Source organism: Dryobates pubescens, chromosome 10 (assembly GCF_014839835.1).
Source record: "Dryobates pubescens isolate bDryPub1 chromosome 10, bDryPub1.pri, whole genome shotgun sequence".
Lineage (NCBI taxonomy): Eukaryota > Metazoa > Chordata > Aves > Piciformes > Picidae > Dryobates > Dryobates pubescens.
Window position 1 is genome coordinate 12,145,352 of NC_071621.1, and position 22,010 is coordinate 12,167,361.

General features: G+C 42.5%; 1 protein-coding gene across 1 annotated transcript in view; it reads left to right on the forward strand.

Annotated features, from left to right (window-relative positions):
* The window catches only part of TENM4 (teneurin transmembrane protein 4), a 901,855-nt gene that overhangs the window by 680,039 nt on the left and 199,806 nt on the right, over window positions 1–22,010 (forward strand). The window contains exon 13 of the mRNA XM_054164697.1: window positions 8,611–8,821. Coding sequence (XP_054020672.1) covers window positions 8,611–8,821 — 211 coding nt within the window. The remainder of the gene's footprint in view (window positions 1–8,610; window positions 8,822–22,010) is intronic.

The following is a 22,010-nucleotide window of genomic DNA, read 5'->3' on the forward strand; positions in this document are numbered from 1 at the left end:
TCTTAAGCCAACTCTTCTCATTATGCACATTGACTTGGGTTAGCTGGAGCTTGGTCAGTGCCCATAACTGGTGCATAGCCAAACAAAATCCAGTTTTTACAGGTGACTGCTTAGGCAGAAATCAAGATATAGTTATTAGTCTGCGGGACAGAAGTAGAAATGATTGCCTTTCCTGACATGCTTTGACAGAAGCTGTGTCAAGCAATTGTTTTCTTGGAAAAAATATGAAAAAACATTCCCTTAAATAAGGATTTTGTAGGTCATTTTCTCTACATTTCAGTTTTAAGACATGTGCCATCCACTATTCACTGAAAAGCCCAGCAACCAACACAGCTATTTGAGATGTATAGAAATATTCTGCCTTTATTTTCCTTTTGAGCAAAGGTATATTTATTGCAATCTTTCTGAGTAATACGGTATTTTTGACATATTAACACACCTGCAACTTATTTATGGCAAAGAGGTGTCATAAATCTGTGCTTTCTCTGCCTATTTTTCCACAGAATTAAAATATTTCAATAGGATCAGCAGTTCATAAATGCAGTGACACAGTGGTGCTGTTATTGCCCATTTTTAGTCTCATTTTGCAGGGGGATTCAAACACTTAGACCTCTTGTATTTAAATAAAAGCTCAAGTCATGGCCACGTAATACTGACTACAGATCAGAAGTCTGTATTGATTTTACTTGTTATCATTATTAATTTCTGTGATGGAACAGGACTTACCACATGAGTAGTTTCAATAGCAAATGTAAAATTTGACACCTAAGCCTCAAGTCTATTAAACTTAAAGCAAAATCTTTACATTGGGCCCTGTACTCAACCATAGGAATGATTTAAGCAATTCAGAAGCCCTCACAGATTTCACCATCACTGCTAGTGTATTTCTTCAACTTCTGCTGGAATATTGTGACCTGGCAGTGGCAGAGCTTTTCCCATTTAACACTGCATGGCTGTGTATCAGTTGAAGGCTGAGCTGAGGATGAGACGTTGACTGTGAGAGAGACACATGTCTGTCAATATTACATGCTGGACAAGACAATGCACTTGCTCAGTCCTTATAATTGCTTCTTTTTGTGTAGCCACTAATTTGAGCTGCAAAGTAATAAATTAAAAAAAAATTAAATAATCATGTGTGTGGACCAAACCACCATAAAAATGCCTACAGGGACGTTTTTATTCAAAGAATAAAAATTGTGGTACACTAATAGGAGCAGATCAAACACCCCACCCCCTTCTGTAGACATAACTAATGAAGTTGCAGGCAATATATCAAAATTGATTTATTACTTGTAAATATTTTAAGGTTTAGATTATCTCTTTTTCTGGATTCATTATTTTGTAAACCTGTAGTCAACTAAAACACCTCTTAGAGAGGTGATTCTGCCACCTTGCTCTGCTGAGACCTCACCTGGAGTGAGCTCTGGAGCCCTCAATACAGTAAGGACATGGAACTGATGGAGTGAGTTGGAGAAGGGCCATGAAAATGGTCATGGTGTTGGAACACCTCTGCTACAAAGCCAGGCTGAGGGAGCTGGGGTTGTTCAGTCTGAAGAAGTCTGCAGGCAGACCTAATAGCAACTTTCCAGTACCTGAAGCGGCACTACATGAAGGATAGAAAGAGACTCTTTGCAAAGGCCTGCAGTGATAAGATAAGGCAATGAGTTGAAATTAGTGAAGAGGAGATTTAGATTGGATATTAGGAACAAGCTCTTTACCATGAGGGTAGTGCAACATTGCAACAGGTTGCCCAGGGAGATGGTTGTGGCTGCATCTCTGGAGATATTCAAGGTGAGGCTAGACAGGGCTCTGGGCAACCTGATCGAGTTAAGGATGTCCCTGCTTACTGCACAGGGATTTGGACTAGCTGAGCTTTAGGGGTCTCTTCCAACCCAAACTATTCTGTGATTGTTCTCCTTCTGTATATCTTTATGAAATTTAATTTCACCAAAGTTTAGTTGTAGGAGTCATTATATTGGTGACATTCTTTGCTGTGTTGAAATTATAAATGTGGCTCTTGTACTTTATACATAACACACAAATCTCATCTTTTCTTCTGCACAACCAGCATAACTGTTGCATCCCAAAACTCAGTGAGTTTTATATTTCTAAATTTTATATGGAATTTCATAAAAAAGGCTTTGTCAAAATGTGTGCTTGGAGCAGTGGTGTTGTATCTTCCAGAAGTGTTTAGTAAAGGGTTAACTACTTTTCCCTAGCCTACCTTGTTGATGGCAGTGGTAAATTCTAATTGATAATCATGGTATCATAGTATCTGTCAGGGTTGGAAGGGACCACAAGGATCATCTGTTTCCAAACCCCCTGCCATGGGCAGGGACACCCCACACTAGATCAGGCTGGCCAAAGCCTCATCCAGGCTGGTCTTAAACACCTCCAGGGATGGGGCCTCAACCACCTCCCTGGACAACCCTCTCACATTGAAGAACCTCTTCCTCATGTCCAGCCTGAATCTCCCCACCTGCAGCTTCATTCCATTCATTCCTATCAATTTGCCTTTTTTTAATGTTTGTTTTTGTGTTAGATAATTGTTTATGTCTTCGGGTTAGATAATGCGTCTTCTTTAGTGTGACCCCTAACATAGTCTATTTTCTTTTGGGCTCTTTGAATTAACCCATAATTGTAGAGCCCTTGCATCAATTCCTGAGTTTGGTAAAATGTGAAAAGTTTTATTTATTGATGCTAAACCAACAAACTATTCCAGATTCTTTTGGGGAATGGTTTGCTGCCTGTGGTGATCTTTCTTATAGTTGAGATTACCTGCAACCATGGACACTAAAAAACATGAAGAAAGAGAATGCTCCAAATGGCCATAGTCTTAGAAATAGAGCCTAGAACATTTTACTGTTAACTAAAAGTTGTTTTTTTTCTCATTCTTTTCAACAAACCATAAAAAAAAGTTACACAATTTTATGCAGTCTCTTAGATTTAATCTTCCTAGATCAAATAAGTTTGCAAACTTTTAAACATAACCCAGATTTTATTAAATCATAAGTTTCAGGGATTGGCCACCACATCTTGTGGGAGGCATTTTTCCACTTGTACAATCTGATTAACATGGTATTTTATCTATGATTTCCTTGCTTTGCAATAACTCTTATAATTGCATATTAAAAATCTCTGAATGTATTAAAATGCAATAAAGCATTTGTAGTTCAATTAATATTTACAGCTCATAACTTTCCAAATTCATCAACATCTGCAGCAGCACCTTGCAAATATTTATAAAGATAAGCTTTTACTCTTGGCAGGAAGCCCCATGTAAGTGCAACCCAGGTTGGACTGGAACAACAGCATCTCTGCATAGCTGGGTGCCTCAAAATTGGATTTACTCACTAATCTTTAAGCATCTATATCTAGTGTGTAGCAAGAAATACTTGTTCATAGTCCATGGGACATTTCTTATATCAACTGGGATGAGGGAGATTGCATTCTAGAAGTCTCTTTCTTTGACTGCAGTCCAACTGGAAAACTACTTCAAGCTGCCACAGATGTCAGCATTTGGTGAGGTGAACTTTACCTTTTCAAACTCTAGTCAGTCTGTCTCATCATGCTCCAAAGTGGAAATGCGTAGGTTTGTTTTTTTCCCCCCCTTACCGATTTTTACTTATTCAGAATACTTGGCCAATACATTCCTCAGTCAAACTCAACTCCTTTGAGACATTACCAGCAACCAGACAGCTTCAGGCTGTCCTCTGTCATGGCCCTTCTTTGCTGTGTCAGGCATGGCCATGTTTGAGGCATGAGGAGTGATCAGTCTAAGCACAGCTCATCCTCAGAGTGACTGCAAATACCTGGCTCACAGTGTCTAACTCTCAGGACTATTCTCTTAAGTCACAGAATTACAGAATGCATTGGGTTGGGAGGGACCCTCAAAGGACATCTTGTCAATACACCTGCAGTAAGCCAGGACACCTCCAAATAGAACAGGTTGCTCAGAGACCCATCGGTTTTGACCTTGAATATCTCCAGGGACAGGGCCTCAACCACATCTCTGGGCAACCTGTTTCAGTGTTTCACCACTCTCATTGAAGAACTTCTTCCTAAGGTCCAACCTAAATCTGCCCTGCTCCAGTGTAAAACCATTGCCCCTTGTGCTATCACTATGTGCTTTTAAAGTTGTTCTTATTTTTTTTTCTCAAAACAAATTAACATTTTTAATTGTGTATTAGATTCTGTATTTACCTTCTATTTTATATTTTATGGTCTCAATTTTAATAACTTATGTTTACAGTATCTTGAAATAAACTGTCTCTGCCAAAGCTTACTTGGATAGACACCTGAAAGGAAGGCCCTTTACAGGTGTGACAGCTTTCACATTCTCCAAACCACTTCAGCACCAAATTTTAGAGATCTGTATACTGAAATACAACCCAAAAAAATAATTAATGTAAATACATTTTTAAAATACACTAATTAAAACACTCTAAGGACAAATTTTGTCATTTCGTGTTCAAGCTCTGTCATGCAGAGATTTTTCTCAGCGTTGTTGGGAATGAACACTTTCTTTTTACCTTAGAAATTACTGCAGAGGAAAGAACATGTCCTCAGGTTCCTGTCTTGATTGACTTTGAAGTCCATATCAAACCAGAAACAGAAATGCCCAAATTTTGCTACAATAAAGTCAAAAGGCATAAGAAGGTTTAATATTGTTGTCACACTCAGTCAACACTCAGCAGCTGTTCAGCGCAACAACATTTATTGGTACAAAAATAAGCAGTGTTGTTTCTTTCTGCCTGTTTTCCTCCTTTCTGCCAAAAACTACAAGCTTATTTGTCCAACTAGATGAGAGAGGCAAAATCAAGTGAAGTCAGGGAATAGAAAAACTAAGCTGTGCCTCAGCTGCTGGGTTCTGCTCTCAGAATCACAGAAAACCTCTGGTTGGAAGAGACCTCAAAGATCTTCCAGTTCAACCTTCAATCCAGTTTAGGGTCAACCCTAAACAATGTGCCCAGCAGCAGATCCACACACTACATAAATACCTCCAGGGATGGTGACTCCACCACTGTCCTGGGCAGCCTTGCCAATGTTGGATAACCCTCTCTATGAGGAAATATTTCCTAGCATCCAGCTTGAACCTTCACAGCCTGAAACCATTTTCTCTAGTCCTGTTACTTGACACCAAGGAGAAAGGCTGCCCCCCTTCTTGCTACAACCTCCATTCAGGTAATTGTAGAGGGTGATGAGGTCCTATTCATTTAAACACAGTAAAATTTAGATTAGGTACAGTTCACTCAACATTTGTGGTGTCTGCTAGGCTTATATCTGACTTGTTCTGTTAAAATATTACCAAACAAAATGCAATTATTACACACACGTTGCCCCCTTCCCCTCCCTCATTGCCCTTGCATAATAAGTATGAGGCCCTGCAGGATGAGGGCAATGTGGATCATCCTAGGGTGCTGAGAGAGCTGGCAGATGTGCTGGCCAAGCCGCTACCCATCATTTCCCACCAGTCCTGGCTCACCAGAGAGGTCCCAGATGACTGGAAACTGGCCAATGTGGTGCCCATCCACAAGAAGGGCCGCATGGAGGAACCTGGAAACTCCAGGCCAGTCAGCCTGACCTCAGTGCCAGGGAAAATTATGGAGCAGATCATCTTGAGGGCAATCACTGTGCACCTGAAGGATGGCCAAGGGATCAGGTCCAGCCAACATGGATTTAGGAAGGGCAGGTCCTGCCTGACCAACTTGATCTCTTTCTATGATCAGGTGACCCACCTGGTGGATGTGGGGCCGGCTGTGGATGTAGTCTGCCTGGACTTCAGCAAGGCCTTTGACACCGTCTCCCACAGCAAACTCCTAGCCAAGCTGTCAGCTTGTGACTTGGACAGGAGCACTCTGTGCTGGGTTAGGAACTGGCTGGAGGGTTGGTGCGATGGTTTAGTTGTTTAGGTGGTGTTGGATTGGTTGATGGGTTGGATGCGATGATCTTGAAGGTCTCTTCCAACCTGGTTTATTCTATGTATGTATGTATGTATTCTATTCAAATAGTATTTGAGCCCAGAGAGTGGTGGTGAATGGTGCCACATCCAGCTGGAGGCCAGTCACTAGTGGTGTCCCCCAGGGATCAGTGCTGGGCCCATCCTGTTCAATATCTTCATTGATGTTCTGGATGAGGGGATTGAGTCAGTCATCAGTAAATCTGCAGATGACACAAAGCTGCAGGCAGGTGTTGGTCTGTTAGAGGGTAGAAGGGCTCTCCAGAGGGACTTTGATGGGCTGGACAGATTGGCAGAGTCCAACATGATGACATTTAACAAGTCCAAGTGCCGGGTGCTGAGCTTTGGCCACAACAACCCCATGCAGAGCTACAGGCTGGGGTCGCAGTGGCTGGAGAGCAGCCAAACAGAAAGGGACCCGGGGGTGCTGATTGATAGTTGGCTGAACATGAGCCAGCAGTGTGTCCAGGTGGCCAAGAAGGCCAATGGCTTCCTGGCCTGCATCAGGTGTGGTTAGCAGGAGCAGGGAAGTAATTGCACCCCTGTATTCAGCACTGGTCAGTACCTTGAATACTGTGTCCAGTACTGGGCCCCTCAATTTAAGAAGGACATTGAGACTCTTGAACTTATCCAGAGAAGGGTAGCGAGTCTGGTGAGGGGTTTGGAGCACAGCCCTATGAGGAGAGGCTGAGGGAGCTGGGGTTGTTTAGCCTGGAGAAGAGGAGGCTCAGGGGAGACCTTATTGCTGTCTACAACTACCTGAAGGGAGGTTGTAGCCAGGAGGGGGTTGGTCTCTTCTCCCAGGCAATCAGCACCAGAACAAGAGGACACAGTCTCAATCTGCACCAGGGCAAGTTTAGGCTCAAGGTGAGGAGAAGGTTCTTCACAGAGAGAGCTGTTAGCCGTTGGAATGGGCTGCCCAGGGAGGTGGTGGAGTCACCATCCCTGGAGGTGTTCAAGAGGGGATTGCACATGGCACTTGGTGCCATGGTTTAGTAGTCATGAGGTCTGTGGTGACAGGTTGGACTTGAGGATCCTTTAGGTCTTTTCCAACCTTATTGATTCTATTCTATGACTCTATGAAATAAAGGTAGTTAAAATACTAGTAGCGAAACTCAAAGCAGCTGTCCATCTGAAGTTACTCTGGCAAAACAAAATAAAGATGTCTGTCCTTTTGAGGAAAACATCCAAAAGCTACTGAGTGAGACTTTTGTATATTTCTTTGTCTCTTTTTCCATATTATCTTCTATCATCCCTTAACCACTTTTGCTGTTGTTTTAATATAAAGCCTTTCCTGGCTAAGCAAAATACTTCTGCAAATTCTCTGCTAGAATTTACTTACTCTTTACTTCATTCTTTACTTTCCTTGATACCTCTTACCTTGGTGACCCATAGCAGTTCTGGCAAGCAACCCATTTAGACTGGATAAATTTTTCTGCCTACTTTCTGTATTAGTTAGGACACAAAGAAGTTAACAAATAAGGTTCTTACCATGCATACAGAGTAATTTAGGCATGAACCCTGGACCTTATGTTTCCCTGACTGTTTTTCCCACAGAATAAGAATGTATCAGTAGGGACAATATGCCCCAAGTCACATTCTAAATAATGCTGATTTCTTGATTCATGTAATTCAGAATACATATTTGTAGCACAGCTATTTCCAAAATGGGTGCTTGCAGGTAATTCAGGAACATACTGGAGTTATTGGACAAAATCATGTTTATGCTTCTGTAGATGTATCTATCTTGCACATCCAAGTGCCGGGTTCTGCACATTGGCCACAACAACCCCACGCAGAGCTACAGGCTGGGGTCAGAGTGGCTGGAGAGCAGTCAGGCTGAGAGGGACCTGGGGGTGCTGGTTGACGGTAGACTGAACATGAGCCTGCAGTGTGCCCAGGCAGCCAAGAGGGCCAATGGCATCCTGGCCTGCATCAGGAACAGTGTGGCCAGCAGGAGCAGGGAGGTCATTCTGCCCCTGTACACTGCACTGGTTAGGCCGCACCTCGAGTCCTGTGTCCAGTTCTGGGCCCCTCAGTTTAGGAAGGAGGTTGACTTGCTGGAACGAGTCCAGAGAAGGGCAACAAAGTTGGTGAGGGGTTTGGAGCATAAGCCCTACGAGGAGAGGCTGAGGGAGCTGGGGTTGTTTAGCCTGGAGAAGAGGAGACTCAGGGGTGACCTTATTGCTCTCTACAACTACCTGAAGGGAGGTTGTAGACAGATGGATGTTGGTCTCTTCTCCCAGGCGGCCAGTGCCAGGACAAGAGGACACAGTCTCAGGCTGCACCAGGGGAGGTTCAGGCTGGATGTTAGGAAAAAGTTCTGTACAGAAAGAGTGATTGCCCATTGGAATGGGCTGCCTGGGGAGGTGGTGGAGTCGCCATCATTGGAGGTTTTCAGGAGAAGACTTGATGGGGTGCTTGGTGCCGTGGGTTAGATGTTTGGGTGGTGTTGGATTGGTTGATGGGTTGGACGTGATGATCTCGAAGGTCTCTTCCAACCTGGTTTATTCTATGTATTCTATGTATTCTATTCTATGTAATACCCAATGTGAACTGTGTCTGTCTCCCCCGTAAGACAGACCCAGAGCAGAGACTAAACTTAAGGTAGCCTGAAATCCACACAAACATTGTTCTTTTTTATGTTTCAGTTTGACTTTGTCGAGCTCCTTGATGGAAGACGTCTACTGACACAGGAGGCAAGAAGCCTAGAAGGACCTCAGCGGCAGCACAGAGCTTTTGTGCCCTTGTCCAGTCATGAGACAGGCTTCATCCAGTATTTAGATTCAGGAATATGGCATTTAGCCTTCTACAATGATGGCAAGGAATCGGAAGTGGTTTCTTTTCTTACTACTGCTATTGGTAAGGATTTCCTGCATTATTCCTAAATGTGCCTTCAGGCCAGGTATTAACACACGTACTCAGATTGCATGGAAGCTTACTGTGGGTTTGGAGAGAGTGCTTGTGGAGGATGTATTTAACAACAGGCTGAATACCGTTAGGCACTAAATCGCCCATAAATATTTTGTAGGCCTTTTCAGTAACTATATCCATAACAAGATTCTGCCCAGTGCCAAAGATGGATTACAAGCTTGGAATTGCCTGCTTCGTGTTGTTCCTTTGATCATCTTTTAATTTAGGTTTTGTTCTGTTTGGTTGGTTGTTTTGGTTTTCTTTTTTCTCTCTGCTGCAGAGGTATAGAAATGATTGAAGAGCAGACAGCGGCACCATGCAACAGTTTTGTGTGAAAGACAGTCCTGCCTTTGAGCACTGTCGAAATTACTCAAGCTAGAGTTCAGTCAGAGTACTGGGGTTAAAACTACAATAAAGAGCACTGCAAGGCTTGGTAGTAGGAAACATAACAACAAGAATCTCTGTTTGTCCTTGCCAACAGAAAGAAGGTGAAATTTCTTAAAAACAAATTAACTAAACAGGTCTCCCAGTTTTTCTGGCAGCAAAGTTCTCTGCCAGTTCAGCATGTAGGCACCAATTTGTTGCTGTCCAAAGAGGAAAATATGCTACCTGTAGGCTGCGTGGCAGGCTAGCATACTAGATACTATTTCTCTACCCTGTAAACACCAGAATCTCTTTCTGATTCAATAATACTTACTTTAAAATTTGACCAACTTACTGAAACTGTTTGGCTCTAGTTTAAATATTGCTCCATGAAACTAGCACTCAGCTTTCTTCTACCTATTGTCATTGTCTAATAGACTTTTTTTTTCCTTTGCTGATAAAAACCGATCCATTCCAAACTTGCTACTAATCCCTCTCCCAGAAGAGGCATTGGTGTTGAATCTCAGCTGCCTGCAATAGTTATCTAAGAGCTATGGACTGTAATTTGACTTGGCAGATTAATTAAAACTTTAGGTTTTATTAAAGAGAAGTCATTAAGGCCCCAATATTCCAATGTAGTGCTGAAGTTTATCTAATGCAGAAGTGGAAACTGCTGTAGTATTGTGTTAATTTTTAAACCTGGAAATGCACATATTCAATCCTGTTCACACTCAGGCAATGCCAGAAAGAGTTTTGCATGTTAGCCTATGAGACTGAAGTTCTATAGAATGCAGATGTGCTTTCATTTGTACAATGTAAGTCTTATTTGCACTAACCACCTTCTGCCCAGAAGAACCTCCATGTATTTTTCTGAAAGCGATCTTTCTATTCCATGTCTAAAAGTTTCTTCAGTTTAAAATTTCCCATCACAGGAAAATCAGTGAGGCTTTCACAGCAGAAAACACTTTTAAAGGACAGTCTCTAGCTGTCTTTGATTTCAAAGTGTACAGGAAAAACTGCTTTGGCACAAGCTATGCACTTTGAAACGCATTTGAGCTAAGGAAAAAAACCTCATAGGAATATGTAACTTCTTCATTAATTTTGGCCAGAGAAGTGCAGCTTCTTTTAAGTGCCATTAAAAAATGGAATAGCCCTAATAAATTGGTACCTTTCTTCTTATCTGGATTTCAGCAGCTTGTTTAGAAAAAATCAAAGCAGGTGTGTTTTGTGTGAATGTACTGTAATGCTTCAGAACCTTTCTAGTGTATTCATGAGGTCTGGCAAGAAAAGTTGCTAGATTTTAAGTCTATAAATACTACAGGACTGTGGTGTTATGATTTTTGTCAGTGCCAGAGTAAAGGGGATACAACAACCTGACACAGTGTTCTATGAATCAGGGTGGGGGGGTAAATTTGCAATGCCAAACAAATAAATCAGGTTGCATGTGATGGGAGCCTTAGATCTGTCTGTGTGGGGTGAGGAACCTGCAGAGGAGTTGTGTTGACTGTCAAGAGGCAGGGCGCCACTTAATTTGATTTCCATGGCAGGGGCGCATAGAAAAATCTCCTCTCATTATTACACTGACATAAGGCTTGCAGTGAAAGTGTGCTTAAAATGTACAGCTGTGATGCAGGAAGAAGTAGGATATGGTGATCTGAGAAGAGGACCATCAGCCTAGAACTCCTGAATTCTGATTGATACGCTAATTCTGATACAGCCTAGTCTCATGCTTCAGCTGCTTACCATGTAAAACCGAGAATGGCATTGCCCCAGAGATGCTGTGAGGGTGATAGAACTGCTGGGAAAATGTGTTAAGCATTAATCAATAATCACAGGTAGCAGAAGAAAGCACAAAAGTGATAATGGTGATCATAATGATCAGCTCATAAAGCCAAACTCTATAGTCAGTCCTTCAGGCAAACCTCCCCTCTGAGTGAGAACTCACCTGAGTAAAGGACCAGAGCTTTTCTTTCAGCAATAAAAATGGTGAACGGAAAGGGGGCTGATTTTCCAAGCGTATCTGCTGTGTTCCAACAGGCTGAACTTTTCAGAGCCTGTCAAATCATTGCAAGCTCTGTATGACAATCTCCACTGCAATTACTGTGCAGTGCTTGTCTGGGATGATTTGGCCTCCATTATTCTAGAGAAAAGTGGGGGGAAAAGCATCTGTATTCCCAGTTTGAAAACACACAGTTCATTTCCTAAATTGTGAGGCTGTCCATCAGGCAGTTTTGGAATCGGATGTAGCTGTAACTGAGCCCACTCAGGAACTGAGGGCACTGAGGGCAGGAGATGGCAGTTTGGCCTGTTTTCTAGAAGTATGTGAAATCATTGTCACTAAAGAGTGGTGTCAAAACGTGTGCCTGTTACATGGCACTGCACATAAACCTGGGGAGAACGCAGCATTGTAGTGCCTGTCAGAGCCTCTGCTTCTGCATAACACAAGCAGTTCAGGTGGAGGAAAAGAAAGATGATACTGAGAAAGTTTTCAGCTTTTAATAGCATTTTTATATCCCATTCCTCTTAATTACAATGCAAGGCATCATAAAGGAATGGTCAATCCAGGTCTCTCAGTAATACATTAACCTTTTTGCAAAGGACATTGGTGGCACTTTCTAAAATTTCTAATAGGAAACACTTCTCTGAAAAGTGCCTTCTGGGTTCCCCTCTGCCTGATAGCGGTGATTTATTCAGGAACAATCTTGTATAAGTAGAGCAAAATACTAGGCTGAGGAATCAACTGGAATTAGCACATACAAGACAGATGTTGGCCAAAAATCTGCTCGGTAGAAGCAAGAAACATCTGAGAGCTTGAAAACAGCACCTATGGAGCTGGAGAGAGAGTGTCTTCCAGCAGCTGTTACCACTGAGCTCAGGCAAGCTTGACTGTGCGGGGCCACTGAGAAAGCAAAAGCAGCTGTCTGTTGGAGAAGAGCTTAACTGTTTACCAGCATGTCACCCAACTATCAACAGGAAACATATGTAGAGCCCCTGTGATAGGATGCAAGGTTTTAGCTCACTATTTTATTTTCTGCAAGAGACAAGGCTTAAGAAAAGGACCTTTGTTCTACTGTCCCCTCTACTATCCATAAAGTATTGTACGTTCCTCCATCGAAGTGCAAAGTGAGCTGGTGGTGCTATTTATAAGGGGCTGCCAGCAGATGTGGCACTTCACAATATACATCAAAAGGCAGCTCCTTTCCTGTGTGGCCTGAAATACAGCTCCCCCCCACACCCCCATACAGTCCCTAGGACAGCAGCTCACACATGAGAAGGGCGCCAACAAAGCAGCATTTCAAGGTAGGACTAGCTTAGAGAGGAGAAATTACAGGGCACAAAACCAAGCATGGGACTTGTGTGAGAGTTATTATCACTCTTCCTCAACTTCGAATGAAAGTGCTTTTGTGTTCAGCTTGTTCTTAGCAAAGAGGAAAGGAGAGCCTGAGTAACCCAGATTTGCTTCCCTTATTTTTGCTGCTTGTGTGTAGACTGACTTAAACTCTAACTGCCAGTTCAGAAGGGATACATATATGTGATCCACTTAGTCTCAAATCCATTCACATTATTTATGCTTGCTTTGCTAATGTCTGGAAAAGTCTAAATTGGTTGTGTGTAAATACTGAGGAGCCAGGAGACTGTGCAGACTAATGTGGAGTGTGATCTGTTCTGGCTTAAACTTTCTTCGAGCTCCTTAATGACTGAACTACTCAAAAATCCCCCATGTACAATCAGATCTTCAGGGCTATGAATGAGGAGAAGTGGTTTTAGTGTCCTTTTCTGAGCATCTCCTTAGGCTATGTCCAGCAAAAAGGTGGAAAGTTTAACAAGTGCTTTGATGAATCTGGACTCTTTAACTGTTAATGTGACTTCAGCTACCACATAGAAGTGCTCAGTTGTTACAAGTGCTGTCCTCCCCCATTCAGCTGTCCTGTAGGCCTACTTTAGGTACTGGAAGGCTGCTATAAAGTCTTCCAGAGCCTTCTCCAGGCTGAACATCTCCAATTTTCTCAGCCCTTCCTCATAAAGGAGGTGTTCCAGCCCCTGATCATCTTCATGGCCCTCCTCTGGCCCTTCAACAGGTCTCTATCTTTCCTGTGCTGAGAACTCCAAAGCTGGACACAGCACTGCAGGTGGGATCTCAAGAGAGCAAATCAGGGGGGCAGAATCCCCTTCCTCAGCCTGCTGGCCAGGATACAATTTGCCCTCTCAGCTGCAAGTGCACTTTGCCAGGTCATGCTGAGCTTCTCATCAACACTCCCATGTCTTTCTCCTCAAGGCTGCTCTTAATCTGTTCTCCCCCTGGCCTGTATTTGTGCTTGGGATTGCCCCAATCTCTGTGCAGGACCTTGCATTCACCCTTGTTGAACTTCATGAGTATGGTCACCTTCCCCTGTTTCACACAAGGACTTTGTCACACCTCCACCTTATCACAGCCTTCAACAGATAATTAGTTAGTGGCCTATTCCCTCCCAGACTCAAAACTCTTTTCTTGCTCTGCACCAAAAAGGAAATATATCGGCATAGCAGGGCTATGGCAGGAAGGAAAAATCACAAGATCATTTTTGATGTTATTGATCTCTCTCCTGCAAAACAACAGCAGAGCTTTGCATGCTCTACAAATGGTGGTTGTTTTTTTGCCTTCAGCTCTGTGTCCCATTACAAGCCTTTGCTTGACAAATACTCTTTCAGTTGGTCAGTGCTTTTTTTGATTACTCTTGTAATAAAAAAAATCTCTTGTTGCTGCCACTTTTTATTTATTTTGTTTTAAATTAGCATCTGCAGAAGGGTGGCAAAGGGGGAAGAGATTGCCATCTCCATCCTAGCCACATGCAGCACAGCCTGATAGGTGGGGTATTGCCTGGAGAGCCAGAAATCTGGAGTGAACTCTCTCTGTCTGTGCTTTCTATGAGCTGCAAGAATTCCCCTCTCCAAGTAGGTGTTGCTGGGTGAGATTTCACTTTTTCATCCAGCCCATGTGTAAATCTAATCCGTTTGCTTTATAGGGCTTAATAAAAAATAAACCTAGCCTGAGCCTGGATCTGGAAATGGAAGGAGGGCTTTGTGCAGGTGAAACTTTTTTCATGTTAGTTTGCACTCCCTGTGCCCAGAGGATTTTTATTTGCTATTCTCAGTAAAGCAGTGATGGTGTTTTTACATGGATTGATACATCTCTTAAAACTTCAGCAGCTAGAAGGCAACAATAGCTTTATCAGTGCTTCCTTAATCTTTTTACCTTTTTCTCAGGAACTGATGAACAATCTCATTTTGCAGTGAAGTGAGCCAAGGGGTGAGCATGTCCCAGTGTTGGAGTTTAGCTCCCTGTCTGCCTTTTCAGATAATTCCTAACAGATCATACATTGCTTCTGGTTCTTAAATCCCTTTCGGCTCCAGTCAGTAATGATTGTACATGATCCTATAGCACACCACTGCCTGACTGCTACCCGCAGCATTCTGCCTGCTTCTGATGGGGCTACAGCACTTGCAAGAAACCTGAAGTCAGACCAGTCGTTCCAAATCTACATCTTATTTGTGCTGACCTTTTTTCACTCTGCAAGTGTGAAACAATTCTTACATAATAACCCTGCTTCCCAAGCCATAATGACAGGCAAAATTATTATTTCAGGATTTTTCTTTTGAGAAGTGAGGCATCTCTAATAAAGTGGAAATTAAGGACACATCTCAAAGATAATTAAATAATAAGCAGCCTGTAGAGGTCAGATACTTGTCTCTTAAAAACTTCTTCAGCTGCTTTTTCCGTACAGAGTGTATAATTTCATTGATGCTCTGTGAGTACAAGTTAGCAGTAGAAAACATCAATGTGTAAAGCTATCTGAGCTTTAAAGCACAGGTGGAATAAATTATTTACTGTTACACTTTAGCTTTCAGTTGTTTAATTTTTATTTTGATTGATGCATGTACATTTGTCTTTGAGTAGATCTTACGATCACAACTGGCAATTTGGGTGGGTGTGGTGGTTTGAGCCTTAACTGGGACTTAAGAGCTCAGATGGGGACAAGGCTGAGAATCGCTCCCCCGCTCTACCCTCCTCTTTCCCAATAGAGAGGAAAAGAAAGGGAAGGAGCAAATCCACCAAGAAATAATTTGGAGTCAGCTTGGAAGTAGAGGGGTAAAGAATTTTTCTTTAAACAATATATATATATGTATGTATGTATATGTAACAATAACAGGTAGGGTTCACAAGGGTAAGGAACAAGGATGGATGGGGAAAAAAAATGAAATACAAAACCAGTCCTTTGCAGAGGTGTAGAAGTAGCAGGGAGGACCACGTGGCAGAGAAGCAGCAAGCCAGCAGCAACTCTCTTTCATCCCCGCGAGGCAGAAGGAAGAGAGTAATGGCTGCAGTGTCCTCCTTTTTATACCCTTGCTGGAGAGGGAGGGGGTGTGAAACAGACTAAGTCAGTTTCCCAGGGGGAAAACACCCTCCAGGGATGGCAAAAGCTCTCACAAGCCCTCCCCCACTGCTTCCAGGATGGGCATAACCCATCACAGTGGGAAAAGTAGATCACATATTTTTCTTCATATTATAACACATGACACATTTTTATTCATATTATTGTACAAAAGAAATTAAGGCATGTTTGGCAAGATTGCTTGGAGACCAAGAAGTATTCATCTCAGTAGGAGTGAGACATCTGAATGTTTTTAGTGACCAACATTTTGTCTGGCTTTGATCATGTTTTAAAGTGGTAGAAAAATGAAGGTAGATTTGTCTTTCTGAAAAACCTTTGATTACATCTGTACTTCCATGGGCTGGTAGCCTTGAACTTGCATGTCAGTGGACTGTTCGCAAGCAGGCAAGTTCTCTTGATCTGACAGAGTAGGGTCAAGAAAGGGTTTATTTAATACTGAAGTTAAAGCCTTTTTCCTTCTTTCTGTTATTTCTGCCTTTTTTTTTTTTTTTCAGAGCAGCAGAATTCTGCTTTAATAACACAGCATATCGTGCTGTCTGAGGGCTTCTGGAGAAACGTGTAAAACAGTGCATATGGTTTTTGTTTTTACACTTTTGTATATAGCTCTTTCCATGCAGCCCAGACTGCAGGCTAATGTAAGCACAGCTTGTTTTATTCCTGGGTCGTATTACTTAGCTGCTAGAACAGCTCTGTGCAGGCTTTTCTTTCCATGAATGCTCCCTTGCTAAAACATAGAAATGAGGCTGTGGGAGTTACTCATCCCCTTTGGCAAACAAAAGGAGAACCTGTTCTCTGCTAGAACAACAGACTTTTAAAAGACTTAATTTTCCAAAGGCTACATTAAAGTCTGTGTAGTTGCTTGTGTTTAATTGACCACAAAAAACCAGAAGCAAATGGCATCAGCACCTTAGTAGTTACTGGACCAATCTCCACTTTTGCACAGAGACTGGGTGGGATGAGAAGGACATAGTCTGTACAGCAACTCCTGGCATATGTTGACTTTTTAAATGATAACACTTAGTCTGTGTATTAGATATATGATTGCTTTCTTTATCCAAGTGCTAAACAGTCTCTGGAAAAAGTTACAAAAATTATGGTAAACTGATTTCTAGAGGACTTGCTGGAGGCTCTGAGGAGAACCTGATTTAACCAAGCTTGTGCAACACGCTTGCCAGAGGCAAAACCAGATCCAGAAGTCCTGCTGTTTCTCTGGCTCTGATGCAAGACCACTGGGAGCTGAATGCAGTTGCCTGAGCACAAACATCTAGAGCACCTGCAATGCCCCAGGGAGTTGAGGGCATCTCTACAGGGGAGCAGCTCTGACGTGAAAGATAGAGAAGACTCAGACCTTTCTGTGACAGGGACTGGAGACCAGGCCATTGTATTTGAGGGCATCTCCCTAGCACCAGGGACCTACCTAACTGAATTTCAGACATCAGTCGTTTCAGTCACTACATCCTAGTTTATCAGGCTGGATGTATTTGCTGAAGACTTTATATAAAATAAAACTTAGTCTTTAATGCACCCAAAATCATAACATCACCCAGGCTTGGTGGCATTTGTTTGATCAAATGAGGACCCATCGGAAGGTCTCTGTGTGTATGTATGCAAGAATGGTTTGCTTTGTATTTTCCCCCTAGAATACACCAACTTAATCATTTAAAATGAAATTCAAGGCCAGCTATAGCCTTGCCCTGAGCTACGAGAGCAGAAATTGTAATGTACTGAACATGAAGTAACTTCCCGCTTGCTCCAGAAGTTGAACCATTGAACTCTGAAGGCTGAATAATTGTTCTTTCCTGTATTAGTTTGTAACAATTTATGAGAGTGGGAACCATAAAAAAAATAAAAACTATTCTTTGGAATCCCTTGGGCAAATTGGGGATATGAGGGTTTAATTCACTGGAGCAAAATTCAGGTTTAAAAATATTCCAGCTGCAAAAAAGGAAAACTAGGAGAAAAAGAAACATTCGCAAGCCATCTTGCTAGATCTCCACAACCTTGTCATGTGTATGTTACAAGTATGGGATTAGTGTTTTTGTGCTTAGAAGCTGCATTGTGGAAGGAAGAAGGCTTCAGCCCACCAGCTACTGTGTTTAAAATCATTCACTGGTGTTTTTGTTCCCAGCTAACTTCTAACCTGTGATCACGTTTCCAGTGATTTAGAGCAGAGGGGTTTTTCAGCTGGTCAGTGTGTGATTCCTAAAGTACTGTATTTCATAAGGCCTTTCATGCTCACATTCTCAGGGAAAAAAAAAAAAAACAAAACAGTGTTGCCTCTGTATCCCTCTCGACAACAGAAGTACATTAGCAGGATTTTCTAAAAGTTGCCTTCCCTCTGGTCCCAGTGAAGTCAAAGGAGATTTTGCCATTAACTTAAATGCAGTATACAGAGCCTGGTGCCCAAGTGCTTTTGAAATCCCATTACACCTTATTCTTTCAACCATCTGATAGCTTTAGATTATAAGGCATTCTGCACTGGAAAGATTTCCTCTTAAAAAGGAAACAGTAAGAGAAAGGAATGAATCAGTGAGATAAAGCTCCTGTCTCAAAGGGCAAACCAAATTCAGACCAAATGTGGCACAGGCTTCTGAAACAGTCAGGCTTGTTCTCTTTTTATATTTACTCCCCAAACTATTCCCACTTGGTCCCTGTTTCAGCTGAAGAGAGAGTAAAAAATAATGCACAAAAGAGCTGGTTTTGTAATACTTCCAGCTGGGCTCAGAGTTGAATGTGCTTGAAATACTGTGAGGAGGACTGACATTATTATGGTGAGAGTCATTTGAGTACCTGGGTATGTATCTCAAGCCAGGCCTAGAAGCAAAAGTACAGATACCTCTAAGGGAAATGTGCTCATATGCTGTATTGTCAAATTTGGCCAACTCACTAGCTCTTGATAGCTTCAGTGCACAACCCAAACTGATCCTGAGTGCCAAACCTTCTGTGTTTCACCATCACCTTTTAAAAACTAATCCAGCCTCTGGAGTCACTGCTCGCTGGAGCAGGTGTTTGCTCTCAGTACACTGATGGAGATGTGGCATATCTGCTATTAAAAATGTGGAGTTTCTTCAAGTTCTTAGAGAAAAAGACTGGAGGAACAATAACATGCAATTGGATACCGTGATTACTGTACTTTGCTCTGACTTTCCAGACTCAGGAGTGACTTGAGGAGCAGTTTAAAGGACTGCCTGCCTGTGGCCCTTTTCCTAATTTAGCATCCTCATAGCTGCATGTGATGGTTAGGGTTTCACTGGGATAAGAGAACAAAACAGGGTTATATGCGTGGATCTTTAATTAAAACAAACCTCCCAGCCTTCAGAAGAAGGAAACCCCCCCCCCCCACACACAAAAAAACCCAAATCCTCACTCTCAAAATCTGGCCCAACATCAAGTGGCATTAGCAGTATCAGCATCCCACTAGGTGCCTTACAGAAAGAGGAAACTGTGAAAGTGCACTCAGAAATAATGACTGAGCTTCCATGATGCTGTCAAGACTTTCACATCTCTGGCTGCCAGGTGTGGTTACTTGAGCTACAAATATAAAAACCTTATAAAATACAAATGAAGCAGAAAAAAAATGAAATCTCAGCAGGTGAGGATGTACCATAAGAAGGAATTCAGCTAGGAAAGGAAGAGGAGGAGTGAGAGAATACCAGACCCAGCATTTCCACATTTCCTTTGTTTCCAGGCAATTCCCCCCACTGCCACCCACCTCCCTTTTTTTTTCCCTTTTTTCCCCCCTCATAATGTCAAGTCTGATGTTTCAAGATACCTGTAACCTGTTTTATCCCCTCTCACCTCCATGTCTCCCTTGGCATTGTTGTCACAATTACAAGGGCAGGTGACAGTTCTCTAGGTTTAGAATCCAACCTACCCTGCAGTGAAATTCAATTGAGTAGCATCATTTCTTTGAAAAATAAACAAGACTGCAAGCTCTGCAACTGGGAAGTAAATTAAATGCGCTCACAGAGCTTCAGAATCTTCTCTGCCTTTCATGTTATGCTGCCTGACTGCCTATTAAAATTAATGCTAATGTAGTCGGGGCAGTGACAGGGAGCATTTTGTGAAAGAGACGTTATTGCAATGAGCTTGTCGATGACAGCTTCATCCTGGACAAGCAGGTCTAGGAGAAAGAATATATGGCTTGCTGAGGTTGTTCTGGTGCAGCAGGTCTAGGAGGAAGAATATACGACTTGCTGAGGTTGTTCTGGTGCAGCAGCAGAGAATAAGGTGAAATTATGTAGTGTCCTTTCACTCTCCCATGGGATGTAATTTGTTACAGGGTGAGAGGAATGCTGTGCACTCCCGATAGCCCTTTCACATTGATGTGGCTCACATAGTGGATTTCAAGGTTAGGTATGAACCATGGAATCTACACACCTGCTGCCCTGCTCCCTCCTTCCCCTTCTTTAGCAGGCATGAAGAAAGCAAAACACTTGCTTTACCAACAGGAAATGACTAGGCAGAAAATAAGTCAGTGGACAGCAACAGTTTCTATGTGACAATAACTATACGTATTTATGCGATAAACAATTCTTCACTAAATATGTGAGTTAATTCCAATATTATGTTTTTTAGATTAACTCACTTTAAAAAAAAAAATAGTGCATCTGTGTATACAGACGGTTGGCATTCATAAGGCAAGGGGAGAACCTTGTATCGCACCAATTTTTATGTATAGTATCATAGTATCAGTCAGGGTTGGAAGGGACCACAAGGAACATCTAGTTCCAACCCCCCTGCCATGGGCAGGGACACCCCACACTAGATCAGGCTGGCCAGAGCCCCATCCAGCCTGGTATGGCTGTATATGTGTATGTATACTGCATCTAAGGACATCGAGACGCTTGAATGTGTCAAGAGAAGGGCAACAAGGCTGGGGAGAGGCCTTGAGCACAAACCGTATGAGGACAGGCTGAGGGAGCTGGGATTGTTTAGCCTGGAGAAGAGGAGGCTCAGGGGTGACCTTATTGCTCTCTACAACTACCTTGAAGGCGGTTATAGCCAGGAAGGGGTTGGTCTCTTCTCCCATGCAACCAGCACCAGAACAAGGGGACACAGTCTCAAGCTGCGCCAGGGGAGGTTTAGGCTGCAGGTGAGGAGAAAGTTCTTCACTGAGAGAGTCGTTCATCATTGGAATGTGCTGCCCAGGGAGGGGGTGGAGTCACCATCCCTGGAGGTGTTCAAGAGGGGATTGGACGTGGCACTTGGTGCCCTGGTCTAGTCATGAGGTCTGTGGTGACAGGTTGGACTCGATGATCTTTGAGGTCTCTTCCAACCTTAGTGATACTGTGATACTGTGATCTACCTGGGCAGCTGGATTGGAAGATGTGCAATTTAATTCAAGTTCAGTAGCCTTCTGTATCTTCTTTGATGCACAGAAGACTTTGAGACCATTTCTTTCATAGAGTTAAAGTAGACTACTAGTTGAAGAGGCCAAACATTGAGATAACCTTTAAAAAAAGCCCTGCTCTTTTCTTTGCATCTAATACTTAGTATTCGCAATGGCGCAATAAGTTTCGCTTCCTTTGAACCTTCACTCCAGGAACTAAGTGCTAACTGAGTTTAGCATTGCAGAACAATTTTTCCAGTACAGTCCTATTGACAGATGTTTCTGACACCAAACACTACCAGTTCTACAACAACTCTTTGAGGTTACATTTGAATTCATACAACCACACTGTGTATTTCATCAGTTCTTAGAAAGCAGTCCTGGTGCTTATTAACTCCCAGGAAAACTACTGCCTTCAGTTGCCAGCTAGATAACTTTTTTTCTTTACCAATAGATAGTTGCCTCTAAATGCCTAGGGAATGATGATGTTTGGTGGCAAGTGTAGCCTATAAAATATTTATCTTTAACTCACAATTGTGTTACTGCAGCTTTTAATAGGATTTGGTGTCAGGCAAACATCTGCTTTGGCCTCTGGCCCAAAGATATAGAAACAAGCTATTAGGTTGAATATTGCATAGCAAATAGATAAGGTAGAAATACTGTTATGGTAGCTATACTGCTGACCAACAAACGTGGTGAGTACATAAAAAAGAAGTCCATCAAGATTCTAACAATTTCTCTGCCTCTTTAATATGTTTATTGTATTTCATCCTGATAAAGGTAATTTGTGTAGGTAATTGCAAGCCAGGCAGACAGATCTTTATAGAGCTCACCACAGTAGAGTTGGCTTTCACAGGGCCTTTTGTCAGTAGCAGAGTGGTCCCCTGAGCAGACCATTAGCCTGGGAGTTTTGTCGCTGTCACATGAGTCAGTTCATGGTATGAAGCAAACAGTGTATTTGGCTATGCCTCAGATTACCAGCCTGAAAAAAAAATTACAATAGTAACAATGA